This window comes from Calonectris borealis, chromosome 2, assembly GCF_964195595.1.
Source record: "Calonectris borealis chromosome 2, bCalBor7.hap1.2, whole genome shotgun sequence".
Classification (NCBI taxonomy): Eukaryota; Metazoa; Chordata; class Aves; order Procellariiformes; family Procellariidae; genus Calonectris; species Calonectris borealis.
This window is the reverse complement of record NC_134313.1, coordinates 74,403,193-74,423,200: the sequence shown is the minus strand read 5'-3', so window position 1 is coordinate 74,423,200 and position 20,008 is coordinate 74,403,193. Positions and strand designations below refer to the sequence as shown.

General features: G+C 39.3%; 1 protein-coding gene across 2 annotated transcripts in view; it reads left to right on the top strand.

Moving 5' to 3' along the window:
• Positions 1-18,715, top strand: part of INO80C (INO80 complex subunit C) — a 31,576-nt gene extending 12,861 nt beyond the window's left edge. Inside the window, exons 2-5 of one of the 2 annotated variants that reach the window (XM_075142351.1) lie at positions 8,450-8,560; positions 11,413-11,524; positions 13,226-13,293; positions 18,000-18,715. In XM_075142351.1, coding sequence (XP_074998452.1) covers positions 8,450-8,560; positions 11,413-11,524; positions 13,226-13,293; positions 18,000-18,131 — 423 coding nt within the window. In that variant the 3' untranslated portion in view covers positions 18,132-18,715. Of the gene's footprint in view, positions 1-8,449; positions 8,565-11,412; positions 11,525-13,225; positions 13,294-17,999 lie in introns of both variants that reach the window. The other variant, XM_075142354.1, reaches the window with a different exon arrangement.
• Positions 18,716-20,008: the final 1,293 nt, after the last annotated feature.

Below are 20,008 nucleotides of genomic sequence, written 5' to 3'. Positions count from 1 at the left end.
CTGGGATAGTGTGAAGCTATTCACAGTTGCATCCCAATTGCATTTTACTTGAGGCTTTTCCCCATAGAAAATAGTAATTTTTTTTTCCTTGAAATATCTGCAAGCTATAAAACTTTGTCTATCATAGTGCTTGAAAGTTTTTAAATGAAAAAACATGTTTGGCATCTGAAATCTATTGAGAAGAAATCAAAGCTTTTTAGTCTCTTTCTGTGTTTGAAAGTTTAATAATTTTGAAGAGAACAAAGTAAACTTGAGTTTTTCTGGATTTTTTTTTTTCTTAAGTGAGCACTACCAGTAAGAAGGGAGTTCTTGTGTCACGAAATTGCTAGGTCTTTTTCCCCTGGGTTTTCAAGAAATGTTTGAGAGGTGGGAATGTAATTAAAATCTTATTCTCCCTTTGGCGGCATTTTTTAATTTTGAATTCAAACCCTCACACAGCATAATAGAGCTTTGCTTTAGGGTGTTTTATACCTCTATCAAAGTGACTAAAGTAATTAGTATATTATACATTTTGGTAAGTATTTTGTCACTGGAAGCACCAGTGCAGGTAAATGATAATGGTTTGAAGCTCAGGCAAGTGACGGGACCCTAAATGAGAATGTCGCCTTTTAATCAAGAGCACTTGGAGTCTATGGTATTGAAATGCCCTACAGAGAACATAGAAAAGCCATCCATCACTTTGTGACAGTCCAATCTTTTAGTGCATGAGTAAAATTTTATTCAGCCTTTCTAAGGCAGTTGGAATATAAGATGTTTTAACTCACCTCAAAACAGCAGCGTAGAAGTTTGAAAGCATAATGTACGAATTGTTTTCTGGACAGCATATGTGTCTTTATGTATTATCTTTATTTATTTAGATTGCAATTGAAACATTTTCCATGTCCTGCTTCAAACACCTCCCCCCTCCCTCTTATACACCCAGCAGGCGAGATTATTTCTAAATTTTAGTCATATGTTTGGAGTTAATTTGCATAGTTGATTAACTCTTGATGCTCAGCGGAAATACTCAACAAGTTAGAGGGAAAGAACTGCTGCTTTAGGAAGGGCAGATTTTGCAAGTCTTGCACAGCAAAGTAGTTTGACACGTGACTCAGAAATCCTCTGGGGAATGCTTAGAAGAAGCTGAAGTACACTTAGTGACACGTACTTGGAATTATAAACTATTATTACAATAATTCAACAATCTAATTTCAAGCTTTTTGTTGTTATGTTTGTTTTTAACAACCCTCCCTCAGCTTGCTTTATAAGTGAAAGCACCAGCAGCATCTGAGGACAATGTCATAATTTAAACAAAAATATTTTTGTTGTCGGGCACTTGCGAGATTTACTTTTGATGTCAATGGAAGCAGAAACCTGTACCAGGAACCTTGTCTTTTAAGGTGAGCTGTCAATGATGAAACCCATTGGCTTAAATGGATTTACTCCCAATTTACACTATATGCATGACTGTCTTGCCCACCTTACTAGCTGCTTGAAATCAAGGACATTGATCTGCACTGTACTTAATACCTGTTTTCAGCTGGCTACTACTTGGGCTTTTTGTTTAGTAAATTGAGTTTTTCAGTACTCTGTGGAACAAAATTTGCTGTGAATATGGAAGATTTGGTTTTTTCCTTCCTGGCATTTGAGTATTTTCAAGCTGAAATCATTTTTGTCCTACCCCAAAATAAGGTAGGACCTCCTGTGAAGGGAGAATGTTCCTAAAATGCTACCATGTACCAGAGTGCTGAGGGAGAAAAGGCTGGGGAAATTCTATCGGGCTTCATTTTAGTGAGTGGAAAGGACGAGGGACAAAGTTTTTCCTGCTGAATCCAAGAACCAGTAAAATGCAACCAGATGGGGAAGACATGTATATACACGTTACTGAATAAGTCTTTCCAGCAAACCTTTCTGAACAAGAGTTAATCTTGTTCAAGAGAGTGCTATTTCTTCAGTCTTACATTGGTTTTGAGTCTTCGGTGAGTTTGCTTTCAGAAATACACTATGCTAATAATGTTGGTGATGAGAAATTTTTAGCTATCATTTTAACTTGAGCATAAGCACGTCTAATTCTGACACCTTTCTCTGTGAATTGTTCCCAGCAATGTAAAGAGCTGCATTTTTGTCTGCCAGAGTGTACGTGTTCAAGTTTTAATGGCTCCTGTCATGTCATCATGCAAAGTTAAATGAATTAAATATTCAGAATGTGCAAGAGCCTGTACCAGGCTTGTTATACAGTGAGAGCTAATGTATTAATCAAACAGCTTAATATATGTTCCAGTATGAGCAGTATTAGCTGGGACTCTGTTAAATAGCTGACATTCAAAGTCTACTCCCAATTTTGAAAAGTCTGCTCATATCATCACTGCTGTCATCTAGTGACATTCGTGCTCTATTTCCACATGGCATTCTCACTCACTGTAATTGGCTGCTAGTGAAAATACAGGTCTTATCCATCTATTTTATAAATTACCATTTTCTTCCCTGGCTGCATGCCACAGCTTCGTAAGGATGTCACAGAACTTGCACACAGTTAGAAGCTGAGTAAGTTGCTACGAGGTGGATATTCTAAAGAAGTAACCTCCTACATGAATAATTCGACATACATGATTATTGAGGCTGAGTTAAAACAACTGTGTCAATGAAATTAAGAATGTCATTGTGGTATTGTGATTATGAAAATCAGCTGCCAAAAGTAAGTAAAAATAATTTATTTATTGAACTTCACAAACAAAAGTGTGAGACAAGTGGGTTCCTCAGCAAGCTAAACTGGGTGCTTGGGGCAAAGTTATCACCAAGTGTGAGGGCTTCATTTAGAACCAGACCCCTCTTATTACTTATTTTTCAATAGTGACATACAACCCCCTAGTCATCACTGTAAGACAAAGCCAGAGTATCAGAAATTCTGAATGCAGAAGCAAAACCAAACCAAAAAACTACATATGTAATCATCTTCATCTACAATTGCTGTACTCAATGCAGTGTTAAAACTGACTAATGAATGAATGATTTGCAGAAAACAAAGCAGACAGAGAAAATCAATGTTTACAGTATCGTTTTTGCTCCCTTAAACTAGAAACTCCCTTTCCAGTTCTTAGGGAATTTATTTATGCATTTAAGTTTTGCTTTACCAACACACTGTTCAGTTTACCTTCTATTTTTAAATTCTGTTTTTCCATGTAAAACTGTAACATCTAGCGAAAATGGCTACTGACAATTCTAGTGTACTTTCAGTGATGTGCAAATCCATTTTTTTCTAAGCCATGACATGCATGGTATGCAGTGATAGGATGCCAGAAACGCACAAATTTACGTCTTTGACTTTTACGTTTCATATTTTTTTATGTTTTTTATACTTCGTAAAATCCTGTTAGTCTAAAATAATGAAAAAATACTATAGAATATAATCCAAAAGTAAATAGGTAAGAAATGATACTTCAGCATATATCAGTTATTCTGTTATGCAGTTTTAATCCTTGCTGGGGGAAAAAAAGAAAAGAAGGAATGATGATTCAGACAAGCACTTTATAAGCTAATTCCACCTGGTATTTAGTCCCATCACAGACACCCATCCCAAACCCCACAATGCTGATTCTACCTAGAAATAGCCAAAACAAAGAATTTAGCTTCCATGGTCTACAAGTTTTGCTTGTCCTCTCCCTAAATAAAACCAGACAGATGGAGCAATCTTTGGAAATCATGTGAAAACCAATACATCTGCGGTAGGGAATTTGGAACAGAATATATTGAAAAAATTAATAGATCTACCAAAACCTAAGAGTGAAAGTACTATGTGAATAGGCAGCCTCCCAATGTGTGTTTTCTCCCAGTACAGGCAGCATATACAGTAGGGTCCAAACTAGGCTCATTCCTGGGGTTTGGCTTTATTCAAAAGAAACCAGTGTTAAGGTAGTAAAGCTTAGCTCAGGTCTCTTCCCCAGACTTGGCTGCTCTTACAACAAACCTCTTAGGACTCCCAAGTGTTTGCTGCCAGTCTTTGCGCTCTCTCGAATTTTTGCTGTCTCCTAACCAAGTCCTCAGCCAGCTTCCTCACTCGGCGACTGTCACCCAGTCCTAGTACGTAACAGGGAGGACAGTGTCCCACCCAGCTGGGACGCACTGAATACTCGATAGATGGTCTTGTGAAAAGAAATGCAAAAAAGAAGCGGCACCCCTCACTATTGCTCCCGTCTATCTCAGGAGGTTGCCAACCTGTGGTTGTAGCTAAAATTCAGCTAACGCACATAAACACAACTTTAAAGAGGGAGTAAAATTGCACAAGTGGTCCTATAAGAAGCCTTTGACCTGCTGTCTACAACTTTTAAAACATGCCATTCCAGTCAAGGTTGGTCTACGCCTGGCTAAGGAGGATACTGGGAGGAGGAGGACAGAGGGAGGTAACATGCTAAGTGGTGGCAGCGTGGACTTCTGTGGAGGTTAACAGCCAGAGTTGATGGGAAAGGATGAACGTAGTTACTGATGGCTTAGCTGCAGTCTTTACTGTAGTGTTTTTATTGTTATGTGGGGCAAAACTAGCGCAGGCATGAAATCACACCTTCATTTGCCAGTGCAGAGGTACCCTGTAAATGTAAAGCCACTCCAAAGTCTTTGATGTTATAATCTTCAGCAGCCTATGGAGGAACACAGACTGCTTAGTGACTATTCTAGCACAAATTCGCTGTAGCCCTAGTTACAGAAACCACCGTTTAAAGGACACAGTTTTAAAGTGCACATTAAAAGCTGCTTCACTGTCTCTCTCCTTGACGCGTATATTGAGCTCCCCATAAAGGATGTTTACATTACAAGATCAGTTAAAAAGAAGCTTTAAAGAAGCTATCGAGAGTTTCAGCCCATGGTTCCACTTTCTTTCTAGCCCTACTGCAAAGCATTTGGTATTATCCCAGGACGCGGGGGGTGAGGGAGTTAGCGAAGGGACTGGGTAGAGAAAATGTGCTGGGGACCGGTTGTGGATTTGGCAGGATGGGGAAGTTACCCCACACGTGACTTCGGGTTACAGCACACATTGAGCAGTACATGTTCCCTGGTGACAGGCGCTTCCTCGCTGCGTTCACGAGACTGCCATCGCTTCACAGGACTGCAAAGGGGAGTTGAGTTCATTCCTGTTTGTTTGCCCAACACATGACAGTGAAGAATGACCTATCTGCCAAACTAAACGACCAAGCAAACAAGCACATTAGGGAGAGATTTGTTCCACTAATGTTAAAAGTTAAAGATTACCTTTACTGTACAGTAATTGTTCACTGAGGAATCTTCTTTCAGGCTGTAAATAATGTTTTGTATTATCACTGTATTACTTACTTTCAGGAAACATGGGTTTTGCAGTACAAAGGTAGATCCATATTGGTTAAAATTCATTTGGCATCTCCCCCCGCCTTTAAAAAAACTTTCAAAAAACAAACCTGAAACATTAAATGTTGTTTCTTATGCTTTAAATCCTTGCATTTTAAAACATAGGCTGGAGAGATTTGTAAATTCTTGAGACGCTTTCAGTTTGTGGCTGAAAAAGTGCTGAGGATATCAGCTGAGACTTCTGCAGCCTCCACGGAAAGAGCGTTTCAAAGCTCTGTACTTGCCGGAGTTCACTCCTCTGTGCAGTAGCACATTATTCTGGAAGCAGTGCTTCTACTCAACTCTTTAATGTTTTTCCAGAAAGAAAAGCACATTAGCTGAGTATCTGTCTTCCATAGTGCTACTGCTACTGCTAAAAATCAGAATTTTCATACGAGCAATGCTGAGTGAGGGAACTGGCATGCCTCTACAGTATGTCTTTATCTCAGTTCCCAGCATTTGACTGGGATCATGGTACTCAGTCCTGTTTGCTTCCCAGTCTATCACAGGCTCTGAAATCATGGTATCAATTGCATACCACTGTGGTATGCAAGCTGCTTTACAAGCTGCACACCAGCCTGCACCCTTTGCCTTGGAGAGGAAACCACTGCTCCCAAATTGTCGATGAGAGATCCAGAAGCTCGTGCTGGCGTTATGTCTCGGTGGGACTGGAGGGTGGCTTGGGTGTCCACGTGGCCCAGAAAAGCAGCGGCTGCTGCTCCGGATCCTGCTGCCTCTGCCACTGTGCGGGGGATACAGCACAGACAAAAGTAACATCTGGCCCGTAACGTGAGTGATCCTGGCTCGTCGCAGCACTAATACCTGAAGTCCCTTAGGAGTTGGTCCGGAAAAGAAACGACGTGTAGAATTTACATTCAGGAATTGTCCTGCCAGGAACAGTTCCTTACTTTCCTTCCCAAGGCGCCAGCAAGATTAGCACTGGATCCACACAGGAAAACCCACTGAAGACAGTGAGTGTAGTATGTGAATGTACCCAGCTGCAGAAATTAAGGACTATATGTATAAGGAAGCTTCTTCTCCTTTACCGATAAACCATTTTTATTGGTTTTCATTCATGGCCTCTCCACCTGCACTCTGAAGAAAAAATACAATCTTACTGCTTGTTACTTATTTTGGCTCAGTCTCAAAATACTAGATACTGTTTTGAGATATTGTTGCAATGCTACCCAACACTTGTTTCATAAACAACAGAATATTAGGAGAAGATCACTGAAGGGGCAAAAGTGATAAAGTAATTAATAAAAAATTGTAGGATTGGATTTAAAACGAACCAAATGGTACCAAATAAAAGGCGAGAACGCTTTGAATAACCGAGTGCTGATTCCTTCACTTACAGAATTTACACTGATAATGAGCAGTATCAGAGATAATTTATTCATCAGAAGTAATCTTGTATCTCAAGCCTTGTCTTTCTCAAGATTGACTTTAATGTTTGCTGCTGAAATCCGAAGTGCTGGAAGCGTGCATGTGCAAGAATATAGTTTTAAACCTAGCAACTCATTGTATAAAGCCACTTCACTCAGGATTGCTGAAGATACTATTTTCTCTGCTCACTGTTACATACTGCACGTTTCTAAATACCCATCTGCATTTCTTCTGCTTCTGTGACAGTCACTGCTTTTCAATGTTGTCCTCAGCAAGGGAAAAATCAAGTTTAAGCTACAGACTTCAGTGCTGCTTCCACTGATGCTGTTATGGCAGTATCCCCTGTACTATGAGCTTACAGAGGACTGACTCTGGTTTTGAAAATAGATCGTCTCTATTCATATATTTTAATAAGACACTAGAAACATGACTATTTTACTTGAATGCTTCTTTATACAATACTTTGAATATTTAAGACCTCTCTTTGCTATGTTAAAAACAGGCACTGTTGAATAACTGATGTATTTCCCCAAAGAAGAGCTCAATTTGCCTAGTTCCTAAGCCTGTAATTACTGATGCATGTAGTTAAGACTACAAACGCTTCCCTTGTAATCACATGGAGAAGGATATGCTGAATCATGGCCTTTGCTACATAGCCTCAGTTCTAGAGGTACTCCCATAATTCACTAATAATAATGATTCTTTTTTCACCTACTTAAGAGTGTATTGTATGAACACAGAAGGTTTTGCAGTGCAGGTTTTTCACAGGACAACTTTTTTTTTCCCTAAGTATTATCTGTCTGAAGGTAAAGTAAAGAAACATTTTAACCACCCCTTCAGTAAATATTGATTTAGCTTTTAGCCAAGCTTTTTTTTCTTCAAGAAAAAAGAATCAAGGTATGAAATCCTATTGATTGAACTGCCAAACTCAATGGCAAAATTCTCATTGGCTTCAGTATGGATCAGGATTTCACGAGGAACATCTATGTATGTAGCGTGGGCTAATTCTGGTAGTGTGGAGACTTACAGGGCACTCGCAAAATAAAAACACAGCATCGACTCAGCCATGCAGAACTATCAGAAATTGTTTAGACTGCCACACCATTTTTTTAGCTTTCCAATCACACAGACACCTTCTCCAACTGCTCTTCCTGCTACATAAATAAACCATAAAGAAAAGCCTAGAAAACACCAACTAGTACCAATGTAGATTTTGTGAGGCTTGTATATAAAAATAATATATATAATAAAATATTTTTTTCCCCTCAATCCTCACTTAGGCATGACTGAAGCCAACTATGGAGAATAAGCTGATTAATCAATTATTCTTTAGAACCTTGACAAAAAACTTTTTATAAATTTTATATATTATTGTTAATGCTCTAATACTGAACATTCTCAAACAAATCCAATGTACATTGCTGCTGTTTCTGGTTTCACATGCTGTCTTGCACTTTATAGAGATGGCTTTCATCAATACTGAAATAAACTCAATGCTGTTTTTACTCAGGAGGCTTTGGCCACTCTGTTCCCCTCCTCCCCTTTATGTGTCAGTTGTAAATTGCTTGACAAATATTTTGTTTCATGCTTCCCCACTGCTGGCGTGCAACATCTTTAAAGATTCAAAAGAGAGAGAAAGGCTAAAAAGGCAACAGGTAGGTAATACAGCTGACGGCTGCGTCTCAGGTTAAACTTGCTCAGAGTAACAAGCAGTAAGATTGTATTTTTTCTTCAGAGTGCAGGTGGAGAGGCCATGAATGAAAACAAATTTCTGAACACAGACTCCAGCACAGGATCAGTGGAAACAACTGTCAAGCCGTTACCATTTAAAGATCCAAACTTCATCGTAAGTATGTTATTTTAACAATTTGAAATACTAAACTCTTCAAATAAAACATTAACTAGGATTCTATTTAACCATATTGCTAATGTAAATATTAAGAAAGTCAGCTTAACAGCCAAATAAAAGGTCGGCAATTTTTAAGAAATTCACCTCAAGTCCATGCCACACTATGGTCCAAAGTGCACGCTATATTATAACATGCAAATGGCATCGGTCCAGAGGCAGAACTATTATATTAAATTCTGGAACAGAGTCAGAAAACCTGCTAGATGAAGGTAAGTGCAGAAGTTTTATGGTGTGGTATCTCACAAACTACCACAGCTAGAGAGGAATAATTTATACTGCTGTGAATGTAAGGAGTCCCAGCTCCCAGCTCCTAGCCAAGGCAGGCTGCAAAACAATTGAACTAGAAATCAGCCAGAGAGTCATTAGCAACTGGCATTTTGCTCCTCTCCCAGTCTCTGAAACTTTACCAGACCTGTGATGTCTGTTCTTCCAGTAATTGGTAGATTTAGAAGCAAATGCTCCGTGAGGTTTAAATTGGGGAAGAAGGTGAAGGAAGACTACAGCTAGTAATGCTGTCACTGCTGGGTTTGGTTTCAATATCTTTTTTATCTTGCTGTGCCAGAGCCAACTCATTGGCACACTGTGCAAATGCTTTCTAGGCAAGCAAACTTCTCAGACTGCTGGTCCTAAGCCAGTACTTAGAAAGAAGGATTTTGTCCCAGATTTCGTTCTGTATGAAAAAGATACAATATCCCACCGCATAAAACCTGGGTGATCAGGCATTGCACAGCTCACTAAGCACAGGTTTGGCAGGGGGTATAAAATTCATCTCTGACTTGCAAGTTGCTCTATGTCTGCTTTGCAAATGACTTCTGTCACGAGAGGGGCATTCAAACGACTGCAAGCTTTGCTCACTCTAATCCTCCAGTGAGCACCAGGGTCTTTGAGAAATGGGACTTATCGGAAAAGCTCCATTTGCGCCCAGAGGCATTCCATGTAGCTTCCATATAGGATTTAGATAGCCATGAGACCGTGTGCTGATCCTTCAGTTCCTAGAGGGACGTCACCATTTCCAAAGAGGCAATACTAATGTCTGCATGCTTGAAATAATAATGAATGGACAGGGCCTTTGGCAACTGCTGCAGAAATAATAGGCAGTTTTTTGTCCTCCCTGATGCAGTAACTCATTTGAGAAGAAATGTATTGAGTTTTAACTAGCTTTTTATCGGTATGAACTGGTAGTAACAATTTGGATGACTTTCTGCATCTTTCCAGCCTAATCTACCTTAAAAGGAAGAAAATAAATCAATTAATGTCTATCTCTCATAAATACACCCGTTTGAACCATTAGCTCACTGCAGAGGATAGACTCAAAAGCAGAGAAGAAGGAAGAAACTACCTTTTTCTAAACTTCCTGAATGGAATTTTAATCCCTTGGCAATGGGGAAGGGGAGGAAGACCTTCTGACAATTGTGTAGAGCAATGAATAGCTCCACCTGTCCTAGCTCCAGCTTTCCCTGAACTTCACTAGTGCAGAGGTAGCTTGGTTCATTTGTGCTTGGCAGTCATTGCCTTTTGATTGTAGGGATGTGAGGTGGTACTCGGCTCCATTCCTAGGAGGCATAAGTTCATCTAAACCTAATAGTTGCTTTTGAGAAACCAGATTACTGAAAAAAAAATCATTATGCAATGATTTGGGGGAAAATTCATGTAATGAATTTGAATTAGTAAGTGATAGTGCATCTATTTTCATCTCATATTCCAGCAGGGTCTATTTTACAATGATCTCTAGATTACTAAGGTGTTACTCTCAGAGCAAACATTTGCAGGTACTTTCTATATTGGATATCCATTGCCGAAATCCGATATATCATCAGCTCATGAGCATCTTTTCTGAATATATCTACAGAAAAAAGCTTTCTCATTGAATCCTTCCTCCTATCATTCTCAGCAATTTAACAGGCTAATTTATAAACCAATCACAGCAGAAGTGTGTTTGCAGAACTTTGTTGAGTTTTGATGAGACTGATGTGGCAGGTAGTAATTATTAACAGAAATAACAACTACTCCCCAATTGTAAGAACATTTTCTTTTCTGAAGTAAAGCTGTAAATCTGTGTCCTTTGATCATTTAGAAGTAGTACAGTATGTTGTGAAACTTCTGTCTCTGGAGGGACATAAATAAATTACTCTGTAGCAGTCACATTTCATAACTGAAACTACCATTATAGTACCTGTGGCAAGCCTTCCATTAGTGTACCTTTCAAAATGCAAAATTGTCTTGGCAGCCAACATTCTATTTATTTCTCTTTTTCTATTCTTCTGTCTTCTATCCTTTGAAAGAAAAATAAAATTTCCAGAAAGTTTCTCATAGTATTCATTACAATTTGCAAGATCAGTTGTGTTTTCTACAGTCACAGATAATTTACAAGAGCTAGAGCTGCACCTGCAGTATGCCATAAAAAGGAGAGAGAAGGTGTAGCTGTGTAATCACAATTTTCGAGACAACTTCATAGTAATAAGTTCTAATACGATGGGAAGTACATACAGAATCCTGTAATCTCAGGCTAAACCTAACCACATTGATTTTCTATTTCCATGTAAAAAGCAGATTTTCATTTCCTTCAGTTAATCCTAAACATAGTAGCTTTGACACAGTCCAAAAAGCTTTGTTTTTCTTGCAGCCGAGATTAAAGTGTACAGTATATTAGTCTGCTGATGAAATAAGTGAGGATAACAAATGATTCATGACAAGATGAGACGTATCAGAAAGACTGAAGTAGAAGTGTCACACTCTGAAATAGTATTCTTTATTTATTTTTTCTCTAAATACCGTATTTTTAATTCTAGCACTCCGGCATTGGTGGAGCAGCAGCTGGCAAGAAGAACAGAACTTGGAAGAACCTAAAGCAAATTCTTGCTTCTGAAAGGGCATTGCCATGGCAACTAAATGATCCTAGCTGTAAGCTGCTTAGATGCTTCGCATGTATTTATAAATAATAAAATCCACACAAATATCTATCTTTAACACAAACCGAAATTATTTCATCAGTGCATGCAGGATCCTGCTTGAACAGGGTCCAGTAGTACATTTAAGACTAGTCCAATCACACTTACCAGCCCTAAGTGGAGAATAGGGGGAAGCAAATAATTTTGAGTGTCGTGAGAAAGTTCAAACACATTTGGGGATAGAGTTTAATACAGGAAATGTATTTATCTGAACCAGGTCAGAAACTCCTTATTCCCATGAGGTTTTTCTCACCTCTTCACTGCTGAGGAGCCTCCTCCTCTGCATACAGCCCAAATGTCTTCTGACAGCTGGCTGCTGCTTGATTAGCTATATATGAACTATTTTCAAATAGATTCTGCTAAGCCACATACCTGCAGTAGCTTAGACCTCAGCCCAAGCTTCCTATCCAGCTCCTTATCCTAGATTCTTGGGAGATTTAAATCCTACATCCCCTATTTAGTTCAGCACAGCTGAAACTACACTATTACCAGTGCTGATTACAGCTAGCGGGTGTTCATCTACAGGAGCGGAGTTGCAGCAGTGGTCTTAATCTAGATATACTTCCAGTCTACTCGTAAATAGGATACTATTGAACGTAACTGGAGACAGAATGTGATCCTCAGATTTTACTTAAGCAAGTGGAGGCATCTCAGAATTAAGTATATGCATATACTTTTTGTCAGACTTGGTGCTTTATCCAAAAATAGCTTGCCATTTTTTGAAGTGTTTTAGACGCAACTGTTACAGAAAAATGCACACTACTGTTTGTTCCTGGCTATTGTAACTGACAATCTGCTGATGTTGCTATTTCTATTACGTTCTCTTTGCAACAGTAAATTCACAGGCTTTTTTTAAGAAGGTGGGAAAAGAAATTCAGTTGCGTATTTAAAACCAGCTGTCTGTGGCATTAGTGTCTTTTGAATTACGAAATGATGAGTTAGAAATTTGATACGCGTGGAGCATTTGAATTGATCATAGCATCTGAATGAGGTGCAAGGGAGATCAGGAAGGAGGAAAGAAATGGTCAGGTACAAGATATTTTTGTAAACATCGAAAATTGGGGATTTAATTACTTAAACATACCAACTGTATGTTAAAAATGTTTATGAATGAGAGTTGCTATCTAAAGGGCACCAAAGAATAGCAATTTCCATCATTTAATTTAAACATTCAGATAATTTTCTAGGTCATTGACTGGGCTTAAAGTGGTACATGCTTAAAGATTTAACTGATTTAAAAGATTACTTTGCTTTTCTGGATTATAGTATTTCAGAGCTGGAGTCTTGAGCAATGTTTCGTGGTCTTAACATACACCATGCATATAATGACTATTCTTTGCAAATGACTGACTGGAGGGGAATGCATTAAGACTTGGAAGAAATCAACACATTACAAATAGCTCTCTTGCATTTTTCCTTTTGGAACTCTTATTTGGAGAGGTGAGCAAAATCAGGCTGTTGTTTACAGCGCTAAGAGGCTAAATGTTTTCAGAGGTAATTCTGCTTCATATTTCTTTGCCTTAGTGCTGCTAGTTAAGAGAGACCTCAGAAAGTAAAGTGGCATTTTAAAGAAGTATTGTTACCTATTTACATTTTGGGTTTGCGTTTTAAAATATGTATAGCACACTGAATTTATCCCTTTGTTTTTCGCTAGATTTTAATATTGATGCTCCTCCTTCCTTTAAGCCTGCCAAGAAGTATTCAGACATTTCAGGACTTCCGGTAAGTATTTTATTTTTCTCTTCAAAATTGGCATCTCACTTTCCACAATGAAATAAAGCTGGTGCATGCTTTTTTAAAAGCTGTACTTGCTGAGGTTCCTATTCGGCCTTGCACTTCATAGTTGTCTAGTGATTCAGGGCCAAACCCCAAATACTGTCACTACATCACAAAATCCTTAGGTTGTTAATAGATGTCAGGACAGATTAAATACCTTGTCCTGCCAGGTGGCTCCTGTCACACCACTCTCCCCGCTGTAGAGTCTGCATTGGTCCCCGTCAGTTCTGATTGTTACAGTGAAAGCTGGTGGCCCACAGTCTCCACGGCTCCTAACTTTGCCAAGCTTTAACCACACAGACTGAAACTTCCCATGCTGAATGTTTGCCTGAGGCTGACTTATTTCATTGTATCTTTTAGAGAAAGTTTCAAAAAGATGGCTCAGCAATTTCCAAGAATGAGATTAGGCAAAATTATATTGATTGGCCCAGGTTAAAAAAAAAAATCGTGTTATCACTACTCTCAAACTTTCCCTCAAACAAATCAGCCCGAGACAGACACTTGGCATGGACTTGTGAGAATTTCAAATACCCCCGTGTTCCAGAGCTGGAACTTGGAGTTTGGCAGATGTATAGCCTGTGTGTCACAGATGGGCTCTTTTACATGGTTTTGTTAAAGAAAACAGAAAATGAAAAGGAAAAAAAAAAACACCCCACATTTGACATAGATACAGTTTGCACATGCTCCAAAAAGTCTCGGTAGTTACAATTTGGCACCTGAATTCCCCAAAGATTCTGTTGGCACAAAACAGGAGTAAAGTCATTGAATTCTGCCCAACAAAAATTTTGTATCTGTTGCTGACACTGTTCCTGTGTGACATGAATAATTTTACTTAAAACAAAACAGGTGTTAGTAACAGCATATAACTTTTCACCTTCAGCCCCCAGTGGTTTATTTTGCAGAAGCTTATGCATTTATTACAATTGAAATGAATGGGAATGTTGTATTTTGGACTGTAAAAAGGGTTAAGCAATGGTTACACTAACTAACTACAATAATGAAAACTTTGTAATGTCACATAGCCTTAGACAGAATTTCTGGGGCCCTTCTCCCAGTTTAATCTGTTTCTCATCCATAGGGCAGTAGCCCACCTCACAGGGTTGATATCACCTCATAGAGATGCCTGTAAATATACATATTTGTTATGTTGATGCAGGTTAACACAGCACCTTGCATTCTATACACTGAATTAGGTGAAAGTCCCTGTTGGGAAAAAAAAATGGGTGAGCCCTTAATTAAGGACTGCCTTATAGTGGATACACAGTGCAAAGGATCAGAGAGTAGCTATAGCGGCAGCTGTAATCCTGCACATCCTAACATTTGAGTTCTTGATTTGGCAGTGTATGTTTTCTTTGACTTTTTTATTTTTTAAGTAACACATTTAAATAAGGCACCTAGGAGGTTTCCAGCCTGTGCCTTTGAACATGATCTGGAAGTGGAGTGGGTTGCTCGGCTCGAGGCTGGTAACCCTCAGTGTTCAAGAGGGAATGGGAAGGCAACATCTCTCTCGCAGATGATCTGGCAGACAGCAGATGGAAGAGACTGCTCCCAAACCCAGGGAGACTTACAGTCTTGTACTCATGAGAGTATTGTTTTGATATAATAGCAACTTGTTTCCAGACAAGGAGCAGGGGTCAGTTGAATAAGGAACTTTGCATAAGGACCCCTACTCTATATAAAGATGCAGTGGATGGAGGAAGGGGGGGATAGGTGGACATGTGAAATAATAATGAGTAGGTTTCACCAAAATAGCAAAAAATGCATACTGGGTCACTTAATGGTGTTCACCTCTTTCCTACCCTCTCCCCTTCGAGTTGCTTTGCAAGTATTAGTAGCATTCCTAGCGGGTGTTATTAGCGTTGCAGCAACATCTGTGACCTGTGAGGGGCTTATGTGGGGCAGATGGCGTAAGGGCGTAAGTCCCTTCCATTGCCCCATCTCCAAGGAACCAAATCATGCTTTCCAGCATGGCCTTTGATGCATTTCAAAACTAGTCAGTCCTTGCACCTGGAGCGAGATGATGATGCAGGTTATAGATGTGAGTGAAGACCGTGCCCCTGCCAGCTAAGGGTCAGTTTAGCCATAAAAATAAGAGCCTTCCTTTCAGTTCCTCAGTTTTTCTTTACCAGCTCCTCCTTTCCATCAGTGATTTATGTACTTTAACTATTCTAGCTCAGTATAAATACTCTCCTTTCTATATGAATCCCTTCGGTGCTGCTTTTGTTTCCTTTTCTGTCTTTCCACTTTCTTTTTTTTTTTTTTCCCCTTAATTTTCCATTCTCTAATTGCATTGTGAGTCAAGTTTCCTATTTTACCTGGCCTGCAAGGTTTTCCAGACTATGATAAAAATACCATGTTTAAAATAATCTTTTTTATGAACGTAACTGAGGCAGCGTGTCCTTTAAATTGCTAAGCCAGAAATGTTTCATAAGAAGCACTAAATTTATTTTCAAGATCATTTCCTAGTAGGAAGATATGTAGGGTAATAGAATATTTTAGAAATTTAGTATAAGAAAATCGTCCCTGTCTTTTCTGTGTAAAATCTGAAAGCATTTGTGTAAGAATATATTTTCTATGGGAATGCTGGATTCCTCATGGAAAAAAAAAAGTAAAATAAATTCCTTAGCATTACCATTTAGGGAAGAATTAAATGGTCTGACAGGTACTAAAAAAGAAAAGTGTATTAAAACAATCTCGTCAGTATACCTGCAGTTACATTAAATGCCACAATTAAGTTCTACTGATCCTCTTCTCTTTCTGTGTGTAACACAAGTGGAATTAAATTTATCAATGGTCTAAGCAGGGCAGCCGATTTATGTTTGTAAGGCAGCCTGGAATTCAAAAGCTATTATCTACTATATTGGCATTGCAAAATAAGACTTTATTTCCAAACTTGCAAGATGAGTATTTAGGTATTTTAACACGCAAAACAAAGTAATTTATTGTAAAGCAGATTAAAAAAACCCCAAACCTTCAAATGTTTGTATTTCTCTTCCTTTTCTGAAATGGATCAGCCTTGTTACTATAGAAACAGATTGATATAACTAGTTTATTGTATTTGAAAAGTGGCCTTTGACTTAGTTCCTAAACACGACAGAGTTTTTTCTTTGCAAAATCCCCTCACTTCACTTTTCTAATCTGTTTTAATTATTGCTGAACTAGCGGTGAAGTTTGTTTTCACATTGAAGTCATGGCATAAATGACTAGTTACCGTACATTAGTGTGTGCAAACAGTACAGCCCAATACGAAGTATCAGAATGGTGAAGAACTGCCATAGTATTTTTAACCTAGATTGATGCGCAACACAAATTGCAGATGTTGCTTGGCTAGTTTGTTACAGAATCATGCACATTTGAAAAGCAGTCTACTTGGTTAGCTTTTTCTTAAGATACATGCGGCCAGATTTAAAGTGTGAAATAAAAATAGATTTATACCTGCTATAACCATGAAGTAACCACCAGGGATAATTTACTCCTAATGTCCTAACTTTGCCATTTGTTTGAAAATGAATTGATGGTTTGACTGTTAGCTGACTACATTTAATTAATTAACCCTGTAGCATTTCTTTCTAAAGAAACAAGCTACAAATAACACTTAATTTTCTGCTAAGTCTTATCAGGCCAGACGATTAACTGGATTGTTACCATGGTCAACAGATCCTTTCCAACATAGAAATGGTAGAGGGCTCTGCACTTCAACAGCGTGGATGGGGGGAATGCTCCAGCCCTTCCTGGCCTTTTCTTTTTTAGCAGCAATGTCTTAAGGGATCTCAACTGCCTGTGCCTTGCAGCCTGCCACCATCTCCTGTTAAAGAAAGGTTCAGAAGACACTTTCAGAGCCTTGGCAGGCAATTCAACGCTGAAGGGGTGGTGATTGTCCCGGAGGCTGAAGGTGGAGAGGCGATACCCCGCAGCCTGCCTTCTTCCAGCCCAGCCTCCTGCGCTGCCCCGGAGCTCATCTGAGCTCAAGGTTTCTGTGGCAACAGGGAAGGGGAGAGGATGGAAGGAAACTGGCACCGCTCCCAGGCACCCAGGCTCCAAATATAGCAGAGGATACAAGCGTAGCCCGGGGTTAGCTGGCCAGGCTGCTATCCTGAAAGCAGGCGTCTGTAGCAGAGCACTACGCTGAGTTCAAATTTCTTATCAGTTCAGTCACAGAACCATAAGCTGAGACACCCTGCTTTAACAACCACTTTAAAGTAAATTAAAAGCTAAGTTGTATGCAGGAAGAGAAAATCAGTCCACAGCTATCGGAGCACCCATAATTCAGCCTCTTTGTGGGTAATTTATTGGCAGCAGCCTGACTTTGGAGAGCTGCCTTGTGAGAGACTGCACAAGGCACAGTGTTGCTAGGGTGAGTTTAGAGAGTTGAGAAATTTCTTCTGCGCGGTGTTTTGTATGAAACTATTATTTCAGCCCTCTGTTACATTTAATGCATTTCTAATGTGATTTTATAGGGGTCTGTTAACTCCTCGTAAGTTCTGACATGAGGAGAAAGAAAAAAGTACAAACTTTTGGTCACGTGGTAGAACAGCAGCGCTGTTACTGGGAAAAGAAATTCACTATTTTGTGGTCTTATAATTAGCCACTTTTTTAGTATTCTGTTTCGAGATGTTCTTTGAATAGTGTCTCTGCCGTTGTTTCTTTTTCAGGCAAATTACACAGATCCCCAGAGCAAGCTGAGATTTAGTACTATTGAAGAATTTGCCTATATTCGGATGCTCCCTTCAGATGTGGTTACGGGATACCTGGCTCTAAGGAAAGCAACAAGTATTGTTTCCTGAAGAGACCAAATATCGCTTGTGAACAGTGCTAATTTTGAGAATCATGATGGAAACTGACTGCGGGACTGAGGTTCCTTAAAACTATCCATGGATATTTACATCTGGAAGTAGTTGATGATACATGGATTTGAAGAACATATGGATTTAATTTTGATAAATGCTGATATTTGTTAGTTTGCCAATTTGTAACAATTTGGTTTGGTGAACAGAGTAACTTAGACCTTAAGGATACGCATCTGCACCATAATGTCTGAGTTATATTAATTTCTGTAGAGACAGGATTTCATCTCCACCTTGTATATTTTATGTACTGCTCTGGCTCAGAAGAAACAATGATTTGAATTAAGGAAAAGGTACCAAGATATCCCAACTTATAAACCTGCTGTGCCAGATGTGCTTGCCACTTGGCTATGAACAAGTTTGTCCCATCTGTAAAATGAAGCTAAAATACCTAGCAAGTGCTGCTATTGTGATGACTGTTTATGGTCCTGAGCACTGTAGAAATGAACAGCTTCACACAAGTATTTGCACTGAAGAACTGTCAGCATAAATAAAGTTGGACTCAAACTTGTTTTTAAAATATCCTAATGAATATGCGTAACAGGATCAAATCAAATCACCAGGTAACTCTTAATCATGACACTTTGTAGTTTTTGAGTGCTTCATTTCACAACCTGACTTCTATCTTTCCTAGTTAGTACAATATTAGTACTAATTAGTACAAAAAAGGACTAATTTCCCAGACTTTTTAAAAATTATGCTAAAAAAGGCAGGAATTCCACTGTCTAGTGGTGTTCTGACACCCAGATGGTCTTCAGCAAGGCAAGACCTCCTATGTCAGGACACTGACCCTTGCACCATGAGGTACCAGAAGAATAACCTATAGCAACTGAACATTGTCACCCTTTAGAGGAAGGAGACTGAAGGAGAGTTTGGACTCTTGCTTGGGGGGGACTGACAAGTACATGCCAACATCAGAATGACCATGATTTCCTGAAAGGGGCAAGGGGGCAGAGGGTTTTCTGGCCATTCTTTCTTTCTGTCCTCTTTCTTACGACAAGCTGCTGATTTGTTGTCTTCTCACTTCCGCGTCCTTGTCCCAGCCCCTTAGACTTTTGTCAAGTTTTAATCTGGACTCCAGGCTCAGGCTCAGCCATTCCTAGCCTCCAACCATGTGGCCTTCATGCCCATACTCCACCAACTGCCCTGTAGCTGTGGCACTTACCTCCCTTAGCTCCCTGAGCCAGTGGGTGTTAGCCAGAAAGGCGGCTAGCCGAGTCACCACTTGGTGTGGGAATGCTCTCTTCCCGTGGGCAAAACTGCCAAGTGGAAGACTTGTCCCATAGCTTGTTAGTCCTGGCTTGCCCAGGTCACTAAGGGGGTGGGACACTGATCTCGGGACAGCAGTCCCCTCTCACCTGAGCTCCATCGTGGACATTGGGATCTCGTGCAAGACACCTCGTCTCTCTGAGTGCACAAGCGGCAGGCAGTGGTGACTAGTTAATGTCTAAGCTGCAGCTTGAATGCATATTTCTATAGAAATTATAATTATTAGAACAGATTTTTTTCTCATTGAAAGAATAAATATGCAGAGTGTTTCTAATGCTACTTTAATTTCAACTCCAAAACAGGAAAAACAATAATGGGACACATTGTTTCATGAAAGTCTGTGGGACTTGTTCCTCAGTTTTTGTGATCTAATATTTACAAAACCAAAGTAATTTAAAAAGACTTTGACATGCTTACAATAGATCCTTCAAAGCCCTGGACACCAGATAATGCTACAACTGTATCACAGAACAAAAAAGAATAAGATAGGATATCTCTTTTCATGCCAGTAAGCATCCAAGTCACATTCTCTTTGCCTCCGAGTTTTA